The 20,027-nt window shown below is 36.1% G+C and overlaps 1 protein-coding gene across 1 annotated transcript in view; it reads right to left on the bottom strand.

Annotated features, from left to right (window-relative positions):
- Positions 1 to 242: 242 nt before the first annotated feature.
- LOC123531032 (ATP-dependent RNA helicase DDX42-like) overlaps positions 243 to 20,027 on the bottom strand; it is a 34,354-nt gene continuing 14,569 nt past the window's right edge. Inside the window, exons 6-22 of the mRNA XM_053517564.1 lie at positions 19,772 to 19,928; positions 18,885 to 19,025; positions 18,310 to 18,429; positions 17,608 to 17,715; positions 17,078 to 17,146; positions 16,007 to 16,135; positions 13,516 to 13,615; positions 12,097 to 12,144; positions 10,141 to 10,238; positions 9,485 to 9,578; positions 8,953 to 9,033; positions 8,220 to 8,321; positions 6,185 to 6,286; positions 5,661 to 5,785; positions 5,068 to 5,181; positions 4,610 to 4,717; positions 243 to 3,407 (exon numbers count right to left, since the gene is read on the bottom strand). Coding sequence (XP_053373539.1) covers positions 3,267 to 3,407; positions 4,610 to 4,717; positions 5,068 to 5,181; positions 5,661 to 5,785; positions 6,185 to 6,286; positions 8,220 to 8,321; positions 8,953 to 9,033; positions 9,485 to 9,578; positions 10,141 to 10,238; positions 12,097 to 12,144; positions 13,516 to 13,615; positions 16,007 to 16,135; positions 17,078 to 17,146; positions 17,608 to 17,715; positions 18,310 to 18,429; positions 18,885 to 19,025; positions 19,772 to 19,928 — 1,837 coding nt within the window. The 3' untranslated portion in view covers positions 243 to 3,266. The remainder of the gene's footprint in view (positions 3,408 to 4,609; positions 4,718 to 5,067; positions 5,182 to 5,660; positions 5,786 to 6,184; positions 6,287 to 8,219; positions 8,322 to 8,952; positions 9,034 to 9,484; positions 9,579 to 10,140; positions 10,239 to 12,096; positions 12,145 to 13,515; positions 13,616 to 16,006; positions 16,136 to 17,077; positions 17,147 to 17,607; positions 17,716 to 18,309; positions 18,430 to 18,884; positions 19,026 to 19,771; positions 19,929 to 20,027) is intronic.

Raw genomic sequence — 20,027 nt, forward strand, 5'->3', positions numbered from 1 at the left:
TTGGGGCTCTAACCCACGACCCCTGGATTGAGTGGCCAACATCTTATCCATAGAGTAACACCCCCATCTCCTCCAGTGGAGTGCGGTTCACATGCTTACCACAGGCAATTATCCCATGAAGTTTGCCCGTTGTAGGCCAAAGGGCTCTCAAATAAATGATTGGGAACAAACTATCTACCAACAGATATGAGCAATTCAGTAATATACTCCTTCTTATAATACAATGTAAATCAACAAAAATACACTTGTTTCAATTTTATTTCTTTGAATTTTTAATGCATAATTCATGAAAAATGAATGCAGACACCACTGGAAATAATTACATGGTTTATAACCACATGTTTACATTCATTGCACAACTCTTTTCTTAATACAAATGTATGACTAAAATAACAGTATCATAACAGATGACTTAATGACTGAAAGGCATAAAGACATTTTTCTGAAACAGAATATGTTAAAGTTACTTCATATACTTGGAACATCGCTATTAATCAGGTAACAATTCATGAATTAATGAAAGCTACTCACCCACAGTTTGGGTGAAAATTTTCAACATGTTCAAGTCCACTTAGTTGGCACAGAATGTATAAATGACACTGAAAAATGATGAAGTGTGTCAGATATTAGTAAAAATGCAAAAATGTAAATTTTCTACATTGTTTCAAAAACATTACCTTCTACACAATAGTATTATATATGAAAATCCTGCAAAAATATTATGTCAGTAAGTTTGTACCACTCGTCACTTTCAGTTGACATATCTTTAATGGATTTTTAGAGAAATTATTTTTTCACCTAAAATGTGTGTGTTAGTCCATTTACATCCATTCTGTTACTGTTTCAAAATTTTCTAATCATGAAGATATAAACCCTTTTATGAAATAATTTATATACAGCTTAACTGTAAAATAAGTTTCATACTTATTTTGTTTTGTTGCATTTAACCTCATACTGACACAATATGTTGACTACCCCGGTGTCCCTTCAAGCATTACAGTGCAACCTCTGCAGAGCAACACCCTTTGGGAAATGCAGATATTGATCTCTATTGAGAGGTTGTTGCTCTATAGAGGTTAAACTGATAGTAAATTTCAGCTGTGGAAAAGTTTGATGATGCTGTTGTGGGGAGGTCTTTGCTATAGAGAGGGCTGCTCTGGAGAGGTTGCACTGTATTTCCAGCCTGTGTTTGATTGCTAAAACATGCAAATGCTTCATCATTTAAAATACTCATTAGCAACCAAGCATGCCAAATGCTTCAACGTCACTGCCATGTAAAGCAAAATATAAATCTCACTGGAAAAATAGTGCAAAATAAAATTTGGTATGAAAGCATCAGTACAAAAACACTGACTGTAAATTTAATCTATTAACAGAACTTACTGTCCAGCCAATGCATTATTATACTAGGGCACATACTATCATTATGATAGATTTGTAATGACCAGGCATTACACTGACATGACTTGATATAAAGAATTAAAAAGAGTGACAACATAATAGAAGTGTCATTAAACCTGTGTTTTCAGAAAATTCTTGTAGAAGGACCTTGAGCTGCTATGGCCCTTGACTTTCTGCCTCCGATCAATACAATACCTTGAATCTGTAACAGGGCCATTATGAAAACAAATAATCATTTATTATCAATACAGTTTAGTACTATAAAATTCTATAACCTGAGCAACTACCAGATAAGATTACTAGAATGGCAATTGTTCAGTAATGTCAAAATTTAAAGTGAAATCACAAATTTCAGTAACTAACAAATATTTTAGTAAAAAATATCGACACAATAGTTTATGAAATTAACATGCCACTATAACACAAATTAAAATAAAACCTTAACAATAAAAACCCACAAAAACAATTAATTCTACATTAATATAGAAAAAGGATCAATTATGTTAACCAACCACAGCTTGCAGAACTTTGAACCTTTGATATGACAATATAAACTTAATAAATCAAGCTGCACCTTACAATAATGAGCCATGACATGGGAAAACCAACATAGTGGCTTTGTGACCAGCATGGATCCAGACCAGCCTGCGCATCTGGTCAGGATCCATGCTGGTCACTTTTAAAACCCATTGCAATTTGAGAAACTGTTGGCGAACATCGTGGATCCTGACCAGACTGCACGATGTGCAGGTTGGTCTGGATCCATGCTGGTTGCAAAGCCACTATGTTGGTTTTCTCATGGCGTGGCTCATATACAGTTGAAACTCAGTACCTTGATTTCAAAGGGCTCAAGAGTTTTGCTTAACTTCATCTTAACTATTTTGTGTACGTTTTATTTTTTGGGATGAGACTTGAAAATATTTTCAAGATAATCGGAATTTTGAGATGAACCAGTTCGAGATATTGAGTTTAAACTGTATATTCAAACAAATATTTTAATTTTCTCATTTTACTCAATATCTGAATTCTGCAACACTTGAAACAGACTCTTGAAGACATTGTAAACACTTTTTCTAAAACTATTTATTAGCTCATTGTGTATCTGACCTTGGAATATAGATCTACTTTGATGTGTAATCAGTTTAATAAAATATGTAGAGTCATTCAAAACATAGAACACAGCATAGGAAAGTTTTAAAATAGGTACAATCTTGAGTTTCAATGAATTCTGCAAACGTAAGTCCTATAAACTGCAGCGCATTATATATTTGTATTAACATCAAGAAACACCAAGTCTGTGTTAAATCATACACATCTCAGACTTCACTGTGCTTTTTCATATATGAACTACTTTCACACTGTTTCATACATACAGATATCACTACTGACTATCTATTAAAGCTGTTTTATTTAACACGTACAGTAAAACATGGATAGCACAAGCTTGCAATGGGATGACCAAAATGCTTGAATTATCTAGGGTTTCCAGCAATCCAAACATTTAAAATATTTGGAAAACGACTGTAGACTATATAAATTGCTCGAGCTGGCACGGGTGATTGAGTCATTGGTGCTCAAGCAAGCACAGCTTCATGGTATCATAAACAATGAACCCTTGCCTGCACTATTTGTAAATCTTGGCACTGTGCAATATCAAACAATGCTGAAACACTTCTGCCCATCACAGTAAATTCATTTACTCTCAATCAAGTCTTTTTGAGTTTTCCATTTCTCAAACTGAATATCTTGGCATTTACAATGGCAACAGTCAGACGGTGGATCTCATTGCAGATCAAAAATTTATTCTGAATTTACATGCCAGTTATCTCGGCAATAAGTAATATATAAAAACAAACAGTATTTGATCAATCCCATCTCGACTTTTTCCGTCTCTTGGAGTGAGAATGGTCGGGAAATGGGTTCGGATTTTCTGGTTCGTGTATGCCTGTAGGTATCGTTTTCGGAGCTGAGTCTACTGCTGCCACAAAGTTTGTCTTGTACTGTGCCTGTAAACAAAGTCAACAATTAATTTATATACCCGAAAAAAAAATGGATATACAGTACAGTACGAAAAGCCAAGGGACCGGCTGTTTTTTTCGTAATATCGCATTTTCGTTTGAGCGTAGCATAGGAAATTTTGCTATACAGCACATTAATATCTACACGTCGTAACCCGTGATATTTAAACATGTGATTTTGTATCGGAGTACATGTATACCAATTTTATATGCACATCTGGGTTTACTTCAAATCGTTTTTGAATCTGAACTCAGATGGTATGTAGAATGTTGAACGGGTTTTATTTTCTTCACATTTTATTCACTGTACATAAAACATATACAGGGTACATTGTTGCACGAGAAAAAAAATCGCAATTGCATATTCTGATAACATCAGCTACCCTTTACTGAATTGTTTGGTATAATAAAACAGCAATATACAGACAATCAGGACTTAAATATTGTTTTATTTTCTTTATGCAATGATTGTTTGAGACGTATAGATATCAAAACAAGTGTGACTTGTATGCCATCCGATCGGAGGAAAAAAAAACACCGCTAACTTGTGTCATAGTGTACAGCGTATGTGTTTCGAATTTAATTACTATGTTTTCATACTTTAATCACTGTTTACGCCCAGCTCAATGATAGTGACACTTTTCACTCTAAAGCATTTTCACGCCGTTATGGAAGGTGTGAAAACTTAGACGATACATTCGTAAAATCGCAACTAAAACAAGTTGAAAACAGGCTTTAAGGGCATAACAATACATTCCTAGGAGCGCATATTTCGTAAAATTGCATTTTCGTAAAATAGCGACTTTGTTACACAGAAATAAGAAGGAACGCAGCCGGGACCACAACACCTTTTCGTAGTATACCGGTATTTCGTTAAATTGCGATTCGTAGCATCGCGAATGCACTGTAAATAGAACATCCCTACAAATTTGATTAACACTAAAACTTTAGTCTATCAAATCTTGTAGTGTTTCTGACTGGCAAGTCATTCAATGTTACCTCATTAACTTATGTAAAGGCTTTCAGTTCTGCATCACTGTTAAACAGCCAACAATGTATTTTTAAAATACTAGATTTACACAAGGTTCTGCTACTGTATGTGAAATTCTAATGAATATGCATATGAAAAACACGTTGCACAAAATTTTACAAGCATATAATAAAACTGTTTTTAAAAATTGACAACATACTGCAAACGCTGTTTTCATTGCCGACATTCTATCTGTCTGTGGACCTCTCCCCAATGCTGAACTGGCTCTGAATGATGTAAAACTTGTAGAGTCTTGTACCCGTGTGCTCTGTAAGAAACGAAAAAGCATCTTTTTCATATAATGACCTAAACTGAATGACTCACTGACTGATAGCACTTCATCCATAGCCGAGTCTTTAATGCTGCTGGCTTCCAATCCCTTGCACCTAACAAATGTGGGTAAGAGCCTTGCAAGCAATCCAGCTGTGATGAAATGATGCATAGTGTGTCAAAACGCAAACAGGCCAGATTTTTTTTTATAATTTTAGAATATTGTGTACATATATTACATTTTAAACACTTAACGCAAACTAAAAATAGTTGCCTTCTCTGTACTATATTTCTTTTACTAGCCAAGCCATTGCTTTTTGAAAGAAATTTTCATTTACAGTAACTTACGGATTCTGCCCCAAGCCCTGGCCGTTCTTTTTGTCCAGAGGATGCACCTATAACTGCCAATGGTTTCTTTCCACGCCCATGACTTTTGAAACGAGTCTGTCGAAATCTTGGACACTGAAAACAGAAGATTCACAGGTATTAATATTTTCAAGAGCGAGATACAAACTGGAATAGATAGAAAATTGAATACAAACGCTATGTGATATAAATGGCCATAATATCGTCCTCCTCAAAGAATCTAAATGAGCTTTGCAAGGGCAAATTTCCTTGTAGCATAAACATTTACCAGGTATTACTGAAATCCTTCAAACCATACCTTAATAAGAAACAGCTCTAGACAGACAAAAAAGGTTAAGAGAAACTGAATATAATGTATTATCTGCAAGTACAAAGGGCAATAAATCTTATGTTCCTCAGACTGATTGAAACTTGCATGATGGTTGATAGTGGTTGATACTTCTACAATGTTTTATTTAAATCTTTCAAACCATGTCTTAGTAACTGTTGTGGCTCTGTTTGGAAAAACATCACCAAACTATATCCATTCGCATTTGATGGCGGGTAAAAATCATCTAAATGTATTTGTTCTTTACCTGCATAGCAAGATCTAGAAGAGGTTGTGGTACGTGCTGATTGGCTGCCTCCAAATTCCGTACCAAAGCCCCGGCAAATTCCTTGTCCTTTTCCGTGATCAGTGTGAAAGCAAAACCCTTCTCTCCTAAAAGACAAATGATACATGGTTACAATGCAGTGCTGAGTAACCAGAAGACAAAACATGTCATAACAAATGGAAAGAATGCTCATGTACAAGTGACTTCAGGTAATGCACTTCTGTTCCTCACAATTGATTTGTCACGGCATAAATATTAAACATGTGTAATGACTGAAGAAATCCCATAAGAATTCAAAATCATAAAGTTATTGTGTGAATCCAGAGTGAAAGACTGGTATGATAAAATACTCAGGTCTTGCTTTAAAAAGCTCTACCTGTAGCCATAGAAACACAATATCTAAATTACTAGTATTAAAGTTGTGGAAAAATAGCAAACTTTCTTATAAATTAAGAAAAGAAAGATAATAAGCAGATAAAATGAAAGACAACCAAGTAAGAGTTTACCTGCTCGACCAGTTCTTCCCACTCTGTGTGTATGTGTATCAATATCTCTGGCAACATCGTAGTTGACTACTGTTTTTATAGATGGGATATCCAAACCTCTTGCTGAAAACAAAGAGTAATAAGGTCAGTGCTGTTTGTAAAACACATATGCCTCCATAACTAACTTTGGACGCACGTTGTTAAGTAACTTTGTACGTTGTATCCTTGACTTTGACTAAATGACTTAAATAAGAGGGCCAACATGGCCCTATATATCGCTCACCTGTTATCATTGCACTTTAGGACAAGATAACACACAAAACAAAGTCATATGACCTTTGACCCCTAAGTGTGACCTTGACCTTGAAGTGAGCCATCCGAAACATGTGCTCTGCACGTCGTTTCGATGAGGTGAACATTTGTGTCAGATTTCTTTGAAATCCTTCAAGGGGTTCAAGAGTTACAGAGCGGAAGGGAAATTGCTAACCAACAGACAGACAGACGGACACCTAGGCGATAACATACCATGTCCCTTTGGGCATATAAAAAGTAATCGAGATCTTATGATGATACAAATTGTTCGGTTAAAATCAAATCATAAATGAAGCTGCTATTGTGCAGACAAGGTCAAAATAGCTAATTTTGGCCCTTTCAGGGGCCAGAACTCTCAAACCCATTATGGGATCTGGCCCGTTCAAGAAAGGAACCGAGTTCTTATGGTGACACAAATTTTGTGCAAGTTTGATTAAATTCAAATCATAAATGAAGCTGCTATTGTGCAGACAAGGTCAAATTAGCTAATTCTGGCCCTTTCAGGGACCATCACTCTGGAGCCAATAAGGGAATCTGGCCAGTTCAAAAAAGGAACCAAGATCTTATGGTGATACAAGCTGTGTGCAAGTTTGGTTAAAATAAAATCATAAATGAAGCTGCTATTGTGCAGACAAGGTCAAAATAGCTAATTCTGGCACTTTCAGGGGCCATAACTCTGGAACCCATTTAGAATCTGGCCAGTTAAAGAAAGGAACCAAGACCTTATGGTGATACAAGTTGTGTGCAAGTTTGGTAAAAATCATATCATAAATAAAGCTGCTATTGTGCAGACAAGGTCAAAATAGCTAATTTTAGCCCTTTCAGGGGCCATAACTCTGGAACCCATGATGGGATCTGGCCAGTTCAAGAAAGGAACCAAGAGCTTATAGTAATACAAGTTGTGGGCAAGTTTGGTTAAAATAAAATCATAAATGAAACCATTGTTGTGCAGACAAGAAATTGTTGACGGACGCACGTACAGACGCATGAACGCACAGACGATGGACGAAGGGTGATCACAAAAGCTCACCTTTTCACTATGTGACAGGTGAGCTAAAAACAACAAATTCATTTACTGACTACAAGCAATTATCCTACGAAGATTTACAGGCAATGCTTTGTTCAGTTATTGAGCGGAAAACATTTACAATCTAGAGGTCACTGTTACCTCGACCTTTTGTTCTATTTTCCACAAACAAAAAGCAGCCATCTACTGGCTAAAGGCAATCAGCTTAAGAAGTTAAACAAATGTAATTTAAACAACAGCTGTCTGCAAGACAGCACGCTCAACATTTCTCAGTGCTCGACTCTAAATTACAGCTTTGCCAGTAAAAGGGGCTTAACTCAATCAAATATAAAATCAGAGTTCTGGGGATTGTTTCTACTAGTGTTTCTCAGTGCTGGACTATTTTCAGTGCTTTTAAAGTCTTAAAAATCTCACACTAGATCTATGTACAGACCTTGTCATTGGTGTAATTTTTGTCTATCAAAATTCAAATCAGCGTTAGGTGGATTGTTTCTCCTGGTGTAGCTTTTGATAGTAAATAACTATATAAAGTTTCAAGTCAAAAGCTTTCATTATAGTAACAGAGGTACTTGACTTTATAAAAACTTTAATCATTATTGGTGACGCCTATGCTGGGCAGGTGCAATAACTTTTATTTTTTCTTCAAAAAGTCGAGCTAAAAAGGGATGCTGCAATGTCAATAACATTACATATGAAACACTGCTCATATTTACTAACCTGCTACATCAGTTGCTACTAATATTGGATATTCCTTTTTCTTAAATGTGGTGATAACATCATTCCTTTCCATCTGACTCATGTCTCCATGCAGCAAACCAACTGAAAACATCAAGAACTATTCTCAGACAAGCTTTATAAGGAATATGTCATTACATTTATTTATACTACTTTCAACAATATTTTTCATTTTAATATTAGATCAGTACAAATTACAGGCTATTTGTACGGGCCTCCCGTACCAAAAGTGAAATAGACCCCAGGTGGATATTCGTACTGCAGTTTTGTATTACATTGTACTGAAGTCATTCAACTGGTACATTTCCAAACTGATTTCTTTACTTTTCAGTTGCACATCCAGAGAAGACAAAAAATAGGAAGTGATTTCGAATATAGGAAATGGCTAATTTTATGTCAATGTGCAATACTGTTGTCATCGTTGTATATTAGTTACAGAAAGCATTCCGTTATAGCTGAATAACAGTATGGTCAATGGCTATCATGTTACAAATAAATTGTCAGGCCTGAATTGATGCAAAGATGTAAAAGTGATGTGTGGCAAATGTCAAGTTTGAAACTACATTGAAAGGCTTGGTCTTCTTTTCAACAGATATATTCAGATTCCTATGACCAATTTAGCATTAGGGTCCTTTATAGATTATGCCATTATATTTATATGATATAATGTTAAATAACCATCAATGCCGATCCAAGTGAATGAATTAATACTTACCCTGAAAATCTCGACTTCTGAGATTTGTTGCTAATTCCTCTGAATTTGCTTTTCTTGTAACAAATATGAGAACACTTCCTACTGTAAGAGAATGAGAGAAGTCAATACAAGTAAAGACAATTATTTGGAGCAGATAATATGATGTAAAAAAGTTATTAGATGGAAAAATTCAATTTTGATTACATTTTCACTAAAAAGAAAAACTGCTTTAATCAATACTAGTATATCCCCCATGTGCAATCCAGGCGAAATTACATGGTTTTGTAAATCAAAGGTAGTGACTTCATCTAGCAATTACATCGTGTTACTATGTATACCAAAACAGACTGACACAAATCAATCCATATACATTGTACTATAAGAACCAACTTCTATTCCTCACAAACCATGTCAGTTATGTTAAATAATAATTTCGAAGTCTATTTGATAGTAAGACATGGTCAAGAGATGGTATTTATTATACATATTATACACAGTACTACATGTATATTATATAAATATATATATATATTTCTGTAACAAATGTACATACATGTGGTCATTTCTACAAGTCTTTTCACAAGCCATGTCCATTTGGCGGGTCCAGGAGGTAAAACCTCTACAATCTGTGTGACGTCTTCATTCGCCTGAAACACATCAATATCTCAATTAAAACAATATAGTGCTACCTATAATAAAATAAACATCATGATCAAACTCTAAATAAAAGGCCCATATTACCTTTATTACTAATGTGTTTCACAAGTCAAGTTTTAAAAATTTTGCTGTAAACAAGAGGGCCATGAAGGCCCTGTATCGCTCACCTGTCCTATTGACCTAAAGATCATCAAGATAGTTTCATTAAGATATGGTCATAAATGTGGCCTCTAAAGTGTTAACAAACTTTTCCTTTGATTTGACCTGGTGACCTAGTTTTTGACCCAACATGACCCAGATTCCACCTTGACCTAAAGATCATCAAGATTAACATTAAGTTTCATGAAGATACAGTCATAAATGTGGCCTCTAATCCTTTGCTGTAATTAACTCAAAATCATTAAAACTGATATGAATATCCTACTTTTGAAACTGAATTTAGTATTCTTTAACTGTATTTTACTAGCCTTGATTTGCAATTTACTACTCAACTACATGTATATCACATTTCAAACTCTTTCTGCATTAAGTTAAACAGAAATCTAGACTTACAACACCAGCCTCTCCTTGTACCACTCGGATTGGATCAGCCAAAATGTCTCGCGCCAATTTTTCTACTTTTCTTCTGAATGTTGCACTGAACAGTAATGCTGAAAATATCAACAAACTTAAAAATAATGAGAAAACCAACATTGCGCATGCAGTCTGGTCAGGATCCATGCTGTTCACTTTCAAAGCCTATTGCAATTAGAGAAATCGTTAGTGAACAGCAGATGCTCAGGCAGGTCTGGATCCATGCAGGTCACATGGTGTGGCTCATTTCCTTGTTATGTACCAGAATGACATGTAGAAAGAGCATGCATTTTTTTTTTACATATATACTTGTATACATGGAATGTCATAACTTACTTATGGCCTAACAGGGCTCCAGAAATTTTGATAACTCAATCGGTCCGAAACGAAAATCCTGACATCGGCGCTACCCCACCCACCGCATTCCCAATATTACATATTTTGTAAAACGTCACAGAGTAAAGAAATAAGCATGTCATGCATTAAAACTGACTTACCGGTCACCGCGAGTTACCATACAATGAAGACAGTTATTCAGCGTTATGTGTGATCGTTACTTTGTTTAAATTTCGATGTTTTTTCGAGAAAATACTTGCGAGGATATAGATAACTGCCGAGGCATTGACACCGCGTGCGTAACTAGTCTAAAAGCCAACGCAGGTGACTTAGGTACCGTATACACGGCATATACTTTGTGATGTTTCCTCATTCTTTGACGGAATTCTATAAAATACAATGCGTCAAAGTGAATTACACGACACATATTCTCTGTTAAACAACCTCAGTATTTTAAGAATACTCTGCCGCGGACCGAATGTGTACGTTATGTGAACGCCGAGATCGAATTTCCTGCATGTACAGTACCAAAAGGTCACGCGGGTTGGACACGGATATTTCATTTCACTTACGTTGTACTTCAATAAGCAACTACATTTTATAAAGTTATATGTTCTCTTCTAATGTAAACAAAATTTCATTTTGAAACGTTTTTTAAAAGATGGATTTGATAAACAGCGCCGCTCTGGTTTTCTTTATCATTCGTGTTTTCTTTTTCTTTTTTGTACAGTCGGGTTGCAAAGACGATTTTCTGCACCTGTTTCAACTGGAGCCCCAACAAATGAATCATGTAATTTTTTCAAATCAAGTAATAATAAAAATTATTTTTATCGGTTTTCCGTGTGATGTCTCATTAAATCAAAGACCTATAATGTACAATTATATAGGCAGTGACCATTTGTTTTTTACCGTGATCAAACATAGCCTTTTGAAATAAACCATCCGTCGGATTCTAAATACTAAAAAAAGAAGTGGATCCCTGTCGAAATTATTTGGATCCAGTCAGAAACATTTGGAAACCAGTCAAAAATGTTTAATACATTGCAGTCGGCTGTCTGCAAAGATTAAAGGATGTGCCGCGCGAGCACTGATTGCGTCACGTGCTAATTACGAACCGATTATCAAAGTGACAATCAGACCGTTTGACATGTTTATTGATTATCTGAGGGTGCGACCAACAATTTCCTGCTTGGCAGGTGATCGTGTATTGAGATATCAGACCGAAATTTATACTTTTCTTCATTTTTATGGGACCGATTTTTTTCGTTTTTTTCACTTCACGAATCGGTCCGAAAAGTCAAAAATCGGTCCAAAACCGACAAACCGGCAAATTTCCGAAGCCCTGTGGCCTAATGTTGGAAACTGCATTGACAGTGCCATAACCTGAACATAAAATCATAGTTATGTAGACCAACAAGAGCTGTCACAGGAGTCAGTTCGCTAGACTATTTTGATGGTGGATAGTGAAACTGTGCACATCTAAGGAAACTGGAGCTGTCACTGGAGTATTTAATGACTCCAATTGTGGATGAAGATTTTCTAAATTTTACCTTGCTATTTTTTTTTTTTTTTTTTTTATGCGAATGAAAAAGTACTTACTCTGTCTGTCAGGTCTCACATGATTTGCTATTGAATGTACCTGCGGCTCTGAAATATTAGTAAAATAGTTCTACATTAATCTTGATTTTCCAGAGATATTTCATAACTTAAGGAAATATTCAAATTCTAAAGTAACATCGCATTTCTGTCAAAATGCAGCAGTCTGCTATTCACAGAAACACACAACTGTTTAATATAATATTGTGTTTTCCCTAAAAAACTGCATACTGTAAAAGCAGAAATTTTCACGGGGGTTTAATTTTCAGTATTATTTGCAAGGCCCTACATCTCACGAAATATAATCCTTGTGTAAATATTCACCATCAGTATAATTCTCATTCAAGTAGGATATTATTTTTACAATTTTGTAAATATTAAACCTCACCAACATACTCAAAACTTCAAATTCATGAAATTTTGACCCAGCGAAAATATATGCTTTTACAGTCTTGATGTATTTATAGTATCTCAAAACTCACTGAAACAAAGCACACTAAATTTAAAAACTTTAAACTCTTGCATTTAGCAAAACAAGGGTCAGTTGTAATCAAAGTAAAAATATGATTTTTTTTTTAAAGTCACACTCATAGTTAAGGTTTTATTGTGACATTCCAGCATTTTATATGGCAATTTTTCTAGCTTTCTATGGTGGAAAAATACCCCAGGTGCTTATTTTAAAAAATAGGTACAGCTTCAGGCTTGGGCAGGCACCTTGATAGAACAACCAATCTTTATTAATCAGAATGTGGAATTCTACAGCCCAAGCAGGGTTTTCGAACCCACATAGGAGAGGGGCAAATGATATAAGGTCAGCAACCATAACCACTCAGCTACAGAGGCCTCTTTCAGGCATATGTAGGCATATGGGTAAAGCTTTCTTGTTCAGCATGGGGAGTCAACAGAAGTCCCCACATGGACTCACTGGATGGAACAATTTATTTCCTGTCACGCCAGTGAAAGTTGTCATACTTAACTCCTCAGCATCAAGATAAGGCCAAAGCTGCTGCAGTACCAATTTAACCCTTAGTCTACTAAATTTCTTAAATGGATTAGTCCATCATTCAATTTGGGCAGTACCACTTGTTTATTAAAAGGGTGTTCACTGAAAATTTACTGACTGAATAGCGAACAGTGCAGAGCATGATCAGCCTGCATGGATGTGCAGGCTGATCTTGGTCTGCATTGATCACAAAGGCAGAATCTCTTGCCACCAGCAGGCTGAAGGTTAAGTAACTCACCGGCACTGAACACTAGTTGGGATATCAGCCCGCTGACATTGAAGTCAAACCTTCTAACACCTACGCCCCTGATTCCTTCTATGGGTAGTACCACCGACCTTTCACAGTAGAGTAAATGATTCAATATCGGCAACCATTACAGCTTGGCCTTGTGGACCCAGAATTGAAATTAAAAACTTACCAAAGCCCATATCAAACATTCTGTCTGCTTCATCATAAACAAGATAGGTGACTCTTCTTAAATTTGTGGCTTTCTTTTTAACCAGATCTATTAATCTACCCTGAAATATATAAAATATACATGTAACATCTTGTAAAATTATCTACATAAGGAAAACGTTGTAGAGCTTTAAATACACATAACTCTACAGACGTATAATCATGAAGCCTTGACAACATGGGCAAATTATAGCACTTATGTAATAGATAATTTAGTGGCTGGCTACAATATTTGAACTAGAAAATGCTTTTGTAAAAAAGCGCATGTCTCCCCCAATGCAAAGTCCTATAGGCAAGAAGTCAATAGGGGTCAGGAGTGAAAGTCAAAGAGACACTGATGGTTGGCTGCAATAGGGATCATCTACTTGGCATGTCCAGTCATCCTGCTAAATTTCAACACTCTTGGCCTAGTGGTTCTCAAGTCACTGTTCAGGCTCCTGTCACCTTGCCCTTGGATCAAGTGACCTCAAAATAAATAGGGGTCATCTACTCTGCATGTCCAATCAACCTATTAAGTTTCAACATTGTAGGTCAAGTGGTTCTCAAGTTATTTCCAAAAAATGATTTTACATGAACAGGCCACTGTGACCTTGACCTTTAAAAGACTGACCCCAAAATCAATAGGGGTCATCTACCCTGCATGTTCAATCATCCTATGAAGTTTCAACATTCTGGGTCAAGTGGTTCTCAAGTTATTGATCGGAACTGGTTATCAATGTTCAGGCCTCTGTGACCTTGACCTTTAACGGAGTGATCCCAAAAACAATAGGGGCCATTTACTCTGCATGAACAATCATCCTATGAAGTTTCAACATTCTGGGTTGAGAGGTTCTCAAGTTATTGATTGGAAATGGTTTTCCATGTTCAGGCCCCTGTGGCCTTGACCTTTAACAGAGTGACCCTAAAATCGTTAGGGGTCATCTACTCCGCATGACCAATCATCCTATGAAGTTTCATCATTCTGGGTCAAGTGGTTCTCAAGTTACTGACCGGAAATGGTTTTCAATGTTCAGGCCCCTGTGACCTTGACCTTTCACAGAGTGACCCCAAAATCGTTAGGGGTCATCTACTCTGCATGACCAATCATCCTATTAAGTTTCAACATTCTGGGTCAAGTGGTTCTCAAGTTGCTGACCGGAAATGGTTTTCAATGTTCAGGCCCCTGTGACCTTGACCTTTAATGGAGTGACCCCAAAATTGATAGGGGTCATTTACTTTGCATGTACAATCATCCTATGAAGTTTCAACATTCTGGGTCAAGTGGTTCTCTAGTTATTGATCGGAAATGGTTTTCCATGTTCAGGCCCCTGTGACCTTGACCTTTGATGGAGTGACCCCAAAATCAATAGGGGTCATCTACTCTTCATGACCAATCATCCTATGAAGTTTCAACATTCTGGGTCAAGTGGTTCTCTAGTTATTGATCGGAAATGGTTTTCAATGTTCAGGCCCCTGTGACCTTGACCTTTGACGGAGTGACCCCAAAATCAATAGGGGTCATCTACTCTTCATGACCAATCATCCTATGAAGTTTCAACATTCTGGTCAAGTGGTTCTCTAGTTATTGATCGAAATGGTTTTCAATGTTCAGGCCCCTGTGACCTTGACCTTTGACGGAGTGACCCCAAAATCAATAGGGTCATCTACTCTTCATGGCCAATCATCCTATGAAGTTTCAACATTCTGGGTCAAGTGGTTCTCTAGTTATTGATCGGAAATGGTTTTCAATGTTCAGGCCCCTGTGACCTTGACCTTTGACGGAGTGGCCCCAAAAACAATAGGGGTCGTCTACTCCAGCAGCCCTACAACCCTATGAAGTTTGAAGGTTCTAGGTCAAATGGTTCTCCAGTTATTGCTCGGAAATGAAGTGTGACGTACGGACGGACAGGGCAAAAACAATACGTCTCCTGGGGGAGACATAATCACTGATAGGGAGAGGGAAAATAGGCATACTAGAATAATATATTATTTGACAAAAAAAAAAATATAATCTATATAAATTCTGTAAAAAAATAGGCTTGTATTTCACAAGTAAATATGAACAGGCAGAAAATTCTGTATTGTACCTTTTGTATTGTATGTTGCCAGACTACTTTCATTAATATATGCATGACATGACAACAGTTCTATAAATAGCACACATAAAAACTTCTCTAAGCTCCATTTCAACATTGATAAACATTGAAGATTTCGTTCAACAACGAACAAATGGGTGGATGTTTATAATAAAAATGTCATTATAACAGTAGCTAGATCTGGGATTTTGTATTCGGCTCTCATGGATTTTACAAGGTCGGATCACACTCCAAGCTTGTGCATCTCCTGAGATCAGATCTGGCAAAAATCCTCTTGAGCAGAATACAGCATCCCAGATCTAGCTACTATTATAATTAACTATTCTACCAACATGATCAAATGATATATTTTATGAAATAACAATCTTTTAAACTTACTGGGGTAGCAACAATTATTTCTGCTCCTTCCTGACATGCTTTTTGTTGTTCCCACATACTACCACCACCATACGCACATACTGTGTTGATGTTATATACCTTCCCAAACCTTTTACATTCATGGTAAATCTAAAATATTTAAAGCATTCAAGTTCAAATATCACTAAAACTCAACTACGTAAAATGTATTCGCAAAGTATATTTTATATTAATTATAAGTTATCCTAGAATTCCTGTTGTCAACATTTGATGGGGTAGTTTGTTTCGTTCTTGCTGGAGGTCATCTGTTGGAAAATGCCTGCAGCAAAATGATGACTTAATTTCACACTGCAATTCCGAAAAAAGAAACTATTCACCTGTAAGGCTACATTCACAATAAAAAAAAGTTTATAAGAATTCTGAGAGAACTTCATTTAACCCCTAAGGTGTTTTTGTTTTGGTGGGTTTAAAGTCACACAGACACAATTTATATACATGTAATATGATACAGTGATTTTCCAGCTCTTTTTAATTTTGAAGAAAGACCCAAGGTACCACTTCGGGCATTACTTCAGTCACAGAAAGGCCATCAACTTAACATACATGCTCCCAGTGAGATTTTTTGTTGTTGTTGGGTTTAACGTCACACCGACACAATTATAGGTCATATAGCGACTTTCCAGCTTTAATTGTGGAGGAAGACCCCAGGTGCCCCTCCGTGCATTATTTCATCACGAGCGGGCACCTGGGTAGAACCACCGACCTTCTGTAAGCCAGCTGGACGGCTTCCTCACACGAAGAATTCAACACCCCGACTGAGGCTCGAACCCACATCGGTGAGAGGCAAGTGATTTGAAGTCAGTGACCTTAACCACTCAGCCACGGAGGCCCCACCAGTTTTGAACCCCTAGTGCTGAGAGGCCAGTAATTCAAGTTTGCAACCTTAGCCACTTGGCCATGGAGACCAACCCCCACCACCCAAATTCCTCTTCCTAAAAAAACTGTGTGGTTGAGTCCTTTTATGTTCTCTCAATACACAATTTGAAACTTGGAAGCCAAAGTACTGCAATGGTGTATGTTGTACTGTACTACCTGTTGTGACAACTCTCTCGTTGGTGCTAAAATTAATCCTATAGGACCATCACCTTTCTCCAACTCTTTCTGTAAAGGTAAGAATATTATATTATAAAAAAACATTCAGCTTCCTTCAACCTTATGGCAAAATATAACTATCTGCATTATGTATGTAATGCGGTGCACTCCACTGACAAAAAAGCCCCTATAAACCTAAAACCCCTTCGAACTGAGCTTTTACTCTGTTTTGTATACAGGGGTTCCACTGTAGTTGACATTTGGATCGGGAAATACTTCTTAATAAATAGCCAACTGTGCAGATAAATAATCAAAATTAACGGAAATGGACCAAAATAACGTCCATACATATATTAATTCAAGCAGTTGAGATGAAAATTGTGCATCTGCCATTGGAATGCCATAGAAAATTATTGCAACAAACCTGAATAAGGACAAAATAATGTTACCCAATTATACAGTATTTAGTATCCAAAATGATTTTTACACCTACATATGAGCTAAAAGATATAAAATATTAAAAGTCTTGCCTGAGCCATTATATGTACAAGGAGTGGCCAGAGGAAGGCAGCTGTTTTACCACTACCAGTCTTTGCTATACCAATGATATCTCTCCCAGATAATGCTATGGGAACACCCTACAGAACAAAAACAAAATATAAAATAATACAAGTCGACAAACTTTAAGGGAAAATTGGGTATTTTTTCAAGAAGAGATTTATGATTTATTTACTCTAAATATTTTACTGAATTATTATAAATATAGCTAAGCCTTACCCTGCTAATTTTCTATGATGAATTTGTCCATCTTTTAATTTTGACAGTACCATTTACTGTTAAAAGGGATTCTTACCAAAAAGATACTGACTGAATGGCAAACAGAGCAGATCATGATCAGACTGCATGGCTGTGCAGGCTGATCATGATCTATAACTGGTCACAAAGGCAGAATCAAGCATGTCCATCATGATAAGGGTTGAGAAAACAGAAAGAAACTGTTTTGTGTAATTAAACTTTGCTGTTGCTATGTGACTATATCTGAAGCTGAGAAAAAACTTTCAACAAAATGTCCAATCAAGGATCTGATTATCAAACTCTTAATTATCTTGCCAGGTCCATGATACAAGTGGGTACCACACATGCACGCACACACACACAAAAAAAGTAGGATATAACTCAATAAATTTAACATTAAATAAGATTTTTAAAAGGTTAACTAATAACACTTTTACCTGTGCTTGTATAGGAGTAGGCTTGGAGTATTCCGATTTCCTAATAGCCTCCAGCAGAGCCTCATCGAAACCAAAGTGAGCAAAACTACAAACAGGCTTCGGAGGGGCTAAGCCCGACACCTAAAAAATCAATAAATTGTCTCAGACATTTTTGATCAGTCATTTATCCTAAGTCTATTACTGTAAGAGTTCCAAACCATTTCTCTCACTTTGTGTTCAAATGAAAACTTCTCTACAAGATATGAAAAGAAACTGATGAATGGCTCTTTATCTTTTTGTTAATTTAACATGGAGAAAATGTGTCCAGCAGTGGGGTTATAAAAACAGAAAACCTACCAATTGTTACTGTTAGTCATCAAAGGTAAAATTACATCTAGCATGATACTGGTCATCCCAGCAGAGCATATATATTATCATATCAAGGAAGTTAATGTTAAGTCATTAATATTAACATGTATGTTACTGTAAATGCTAGATAAGACATGTCAAATACCATCAAAATGCTAAAACTCTGGAAACTTCAACTGTACTATCCATTTTTAAAAGTTATAACTCAGAAAAATATCATATCTTACTCTGATTCCTAGTTTATCTCTCAGCTCGTTGATATTCTGGTCAGAAAGTTTGGCAATGTCTCCATGCTCTTCATAAAAATTTCTCTCAAATTTTTCATAATCTATATCTGAGTGGTCAATTGGGGGAAGTGGATCAATTATCTAAAATAAATGAACACACTGTGTACTACTTAAAGAAATTCAATTAACTAAACAAAAATTTCAACAGCACTTCTTATCTTTTGCTTTATCTCATTACCAACTGCATCACATTTTCTTCACATGCACAGGATATTTACATAATTTTTCTCAAAATAGATAATGCATTTTTACCTTATTTTTCTATATTCATCCTTCTATGAAATTATCTCGGAGTCCTATATAATATAATATCACAACAAGATTTACCTTTATATATTCCCCACGTATGTTATATCTATATGGTATGGTATTTTTATATTTTAACCTTGTTATCCTCAACATACTGTAAAACCATTTTCATGGGGGATTACATGGTTGAGTAAATCATGGGGGATTCCATGGTTGAGTAAATCATGGGGATTCCATGGTTGAGTAAATCATGGGGGATTCCTAGGTTGAGTAAATCCATGACATCAAATACAAACAAATATGTAAAATTCCCATTCATTTTATTTTCAGAAGAAGCTGACATCCTGATCCATGAATTCTTATCCTTGAAAAATAGCCTTTTAAACCCAAATCACACAGTTTTGTGCCCGCAAACTTGAAGTTTTCCTCAGTATATGATATTTCCAATCATATTTACTTATTTTTGGTTTCATACATAAGATCTAAATCATTTTTACACTCATATTATTCTAATCTGCACAACATATTTACCTTACAGTCACCTTCCTTCACAGATATTATATCCACATCTACTTTACCTTGTTTTTCTCCACATATATGATATTTCCATCATTATCATATTCAACATTTAGCTCCTCTTGTTCGTCCGCTAGTACTCCGGCCATCGGGTTCTCCTCCATGTAACGATAATATGCTTCCTCTACATCTTCTTGTTCAATATCGTCTCGTACACCTCTGAAACATTTCAAATATTTATGCTAGTTAGATTTTGAAATATCATACAAACTTAGATAAAAGATGACTCCTCTTAGGCATAAAAAGACACTCTCAAGT

This window comes from Mercenaria mercenaria, chromosome 11 (assembly GCF_021730395.1).
Source record: "Mercenaria mercenaria strain notata chromosome 11, MADL_Memer_1, whole genome shotgun sequence".
Classification (NCBI taxonomy): domain Eukaryota; kingdom Metazoa; phylum Mollusca; class Bivalvia; order Venerida; family Veneridae; genus Mercenaria; species Mercenaria mercenaria.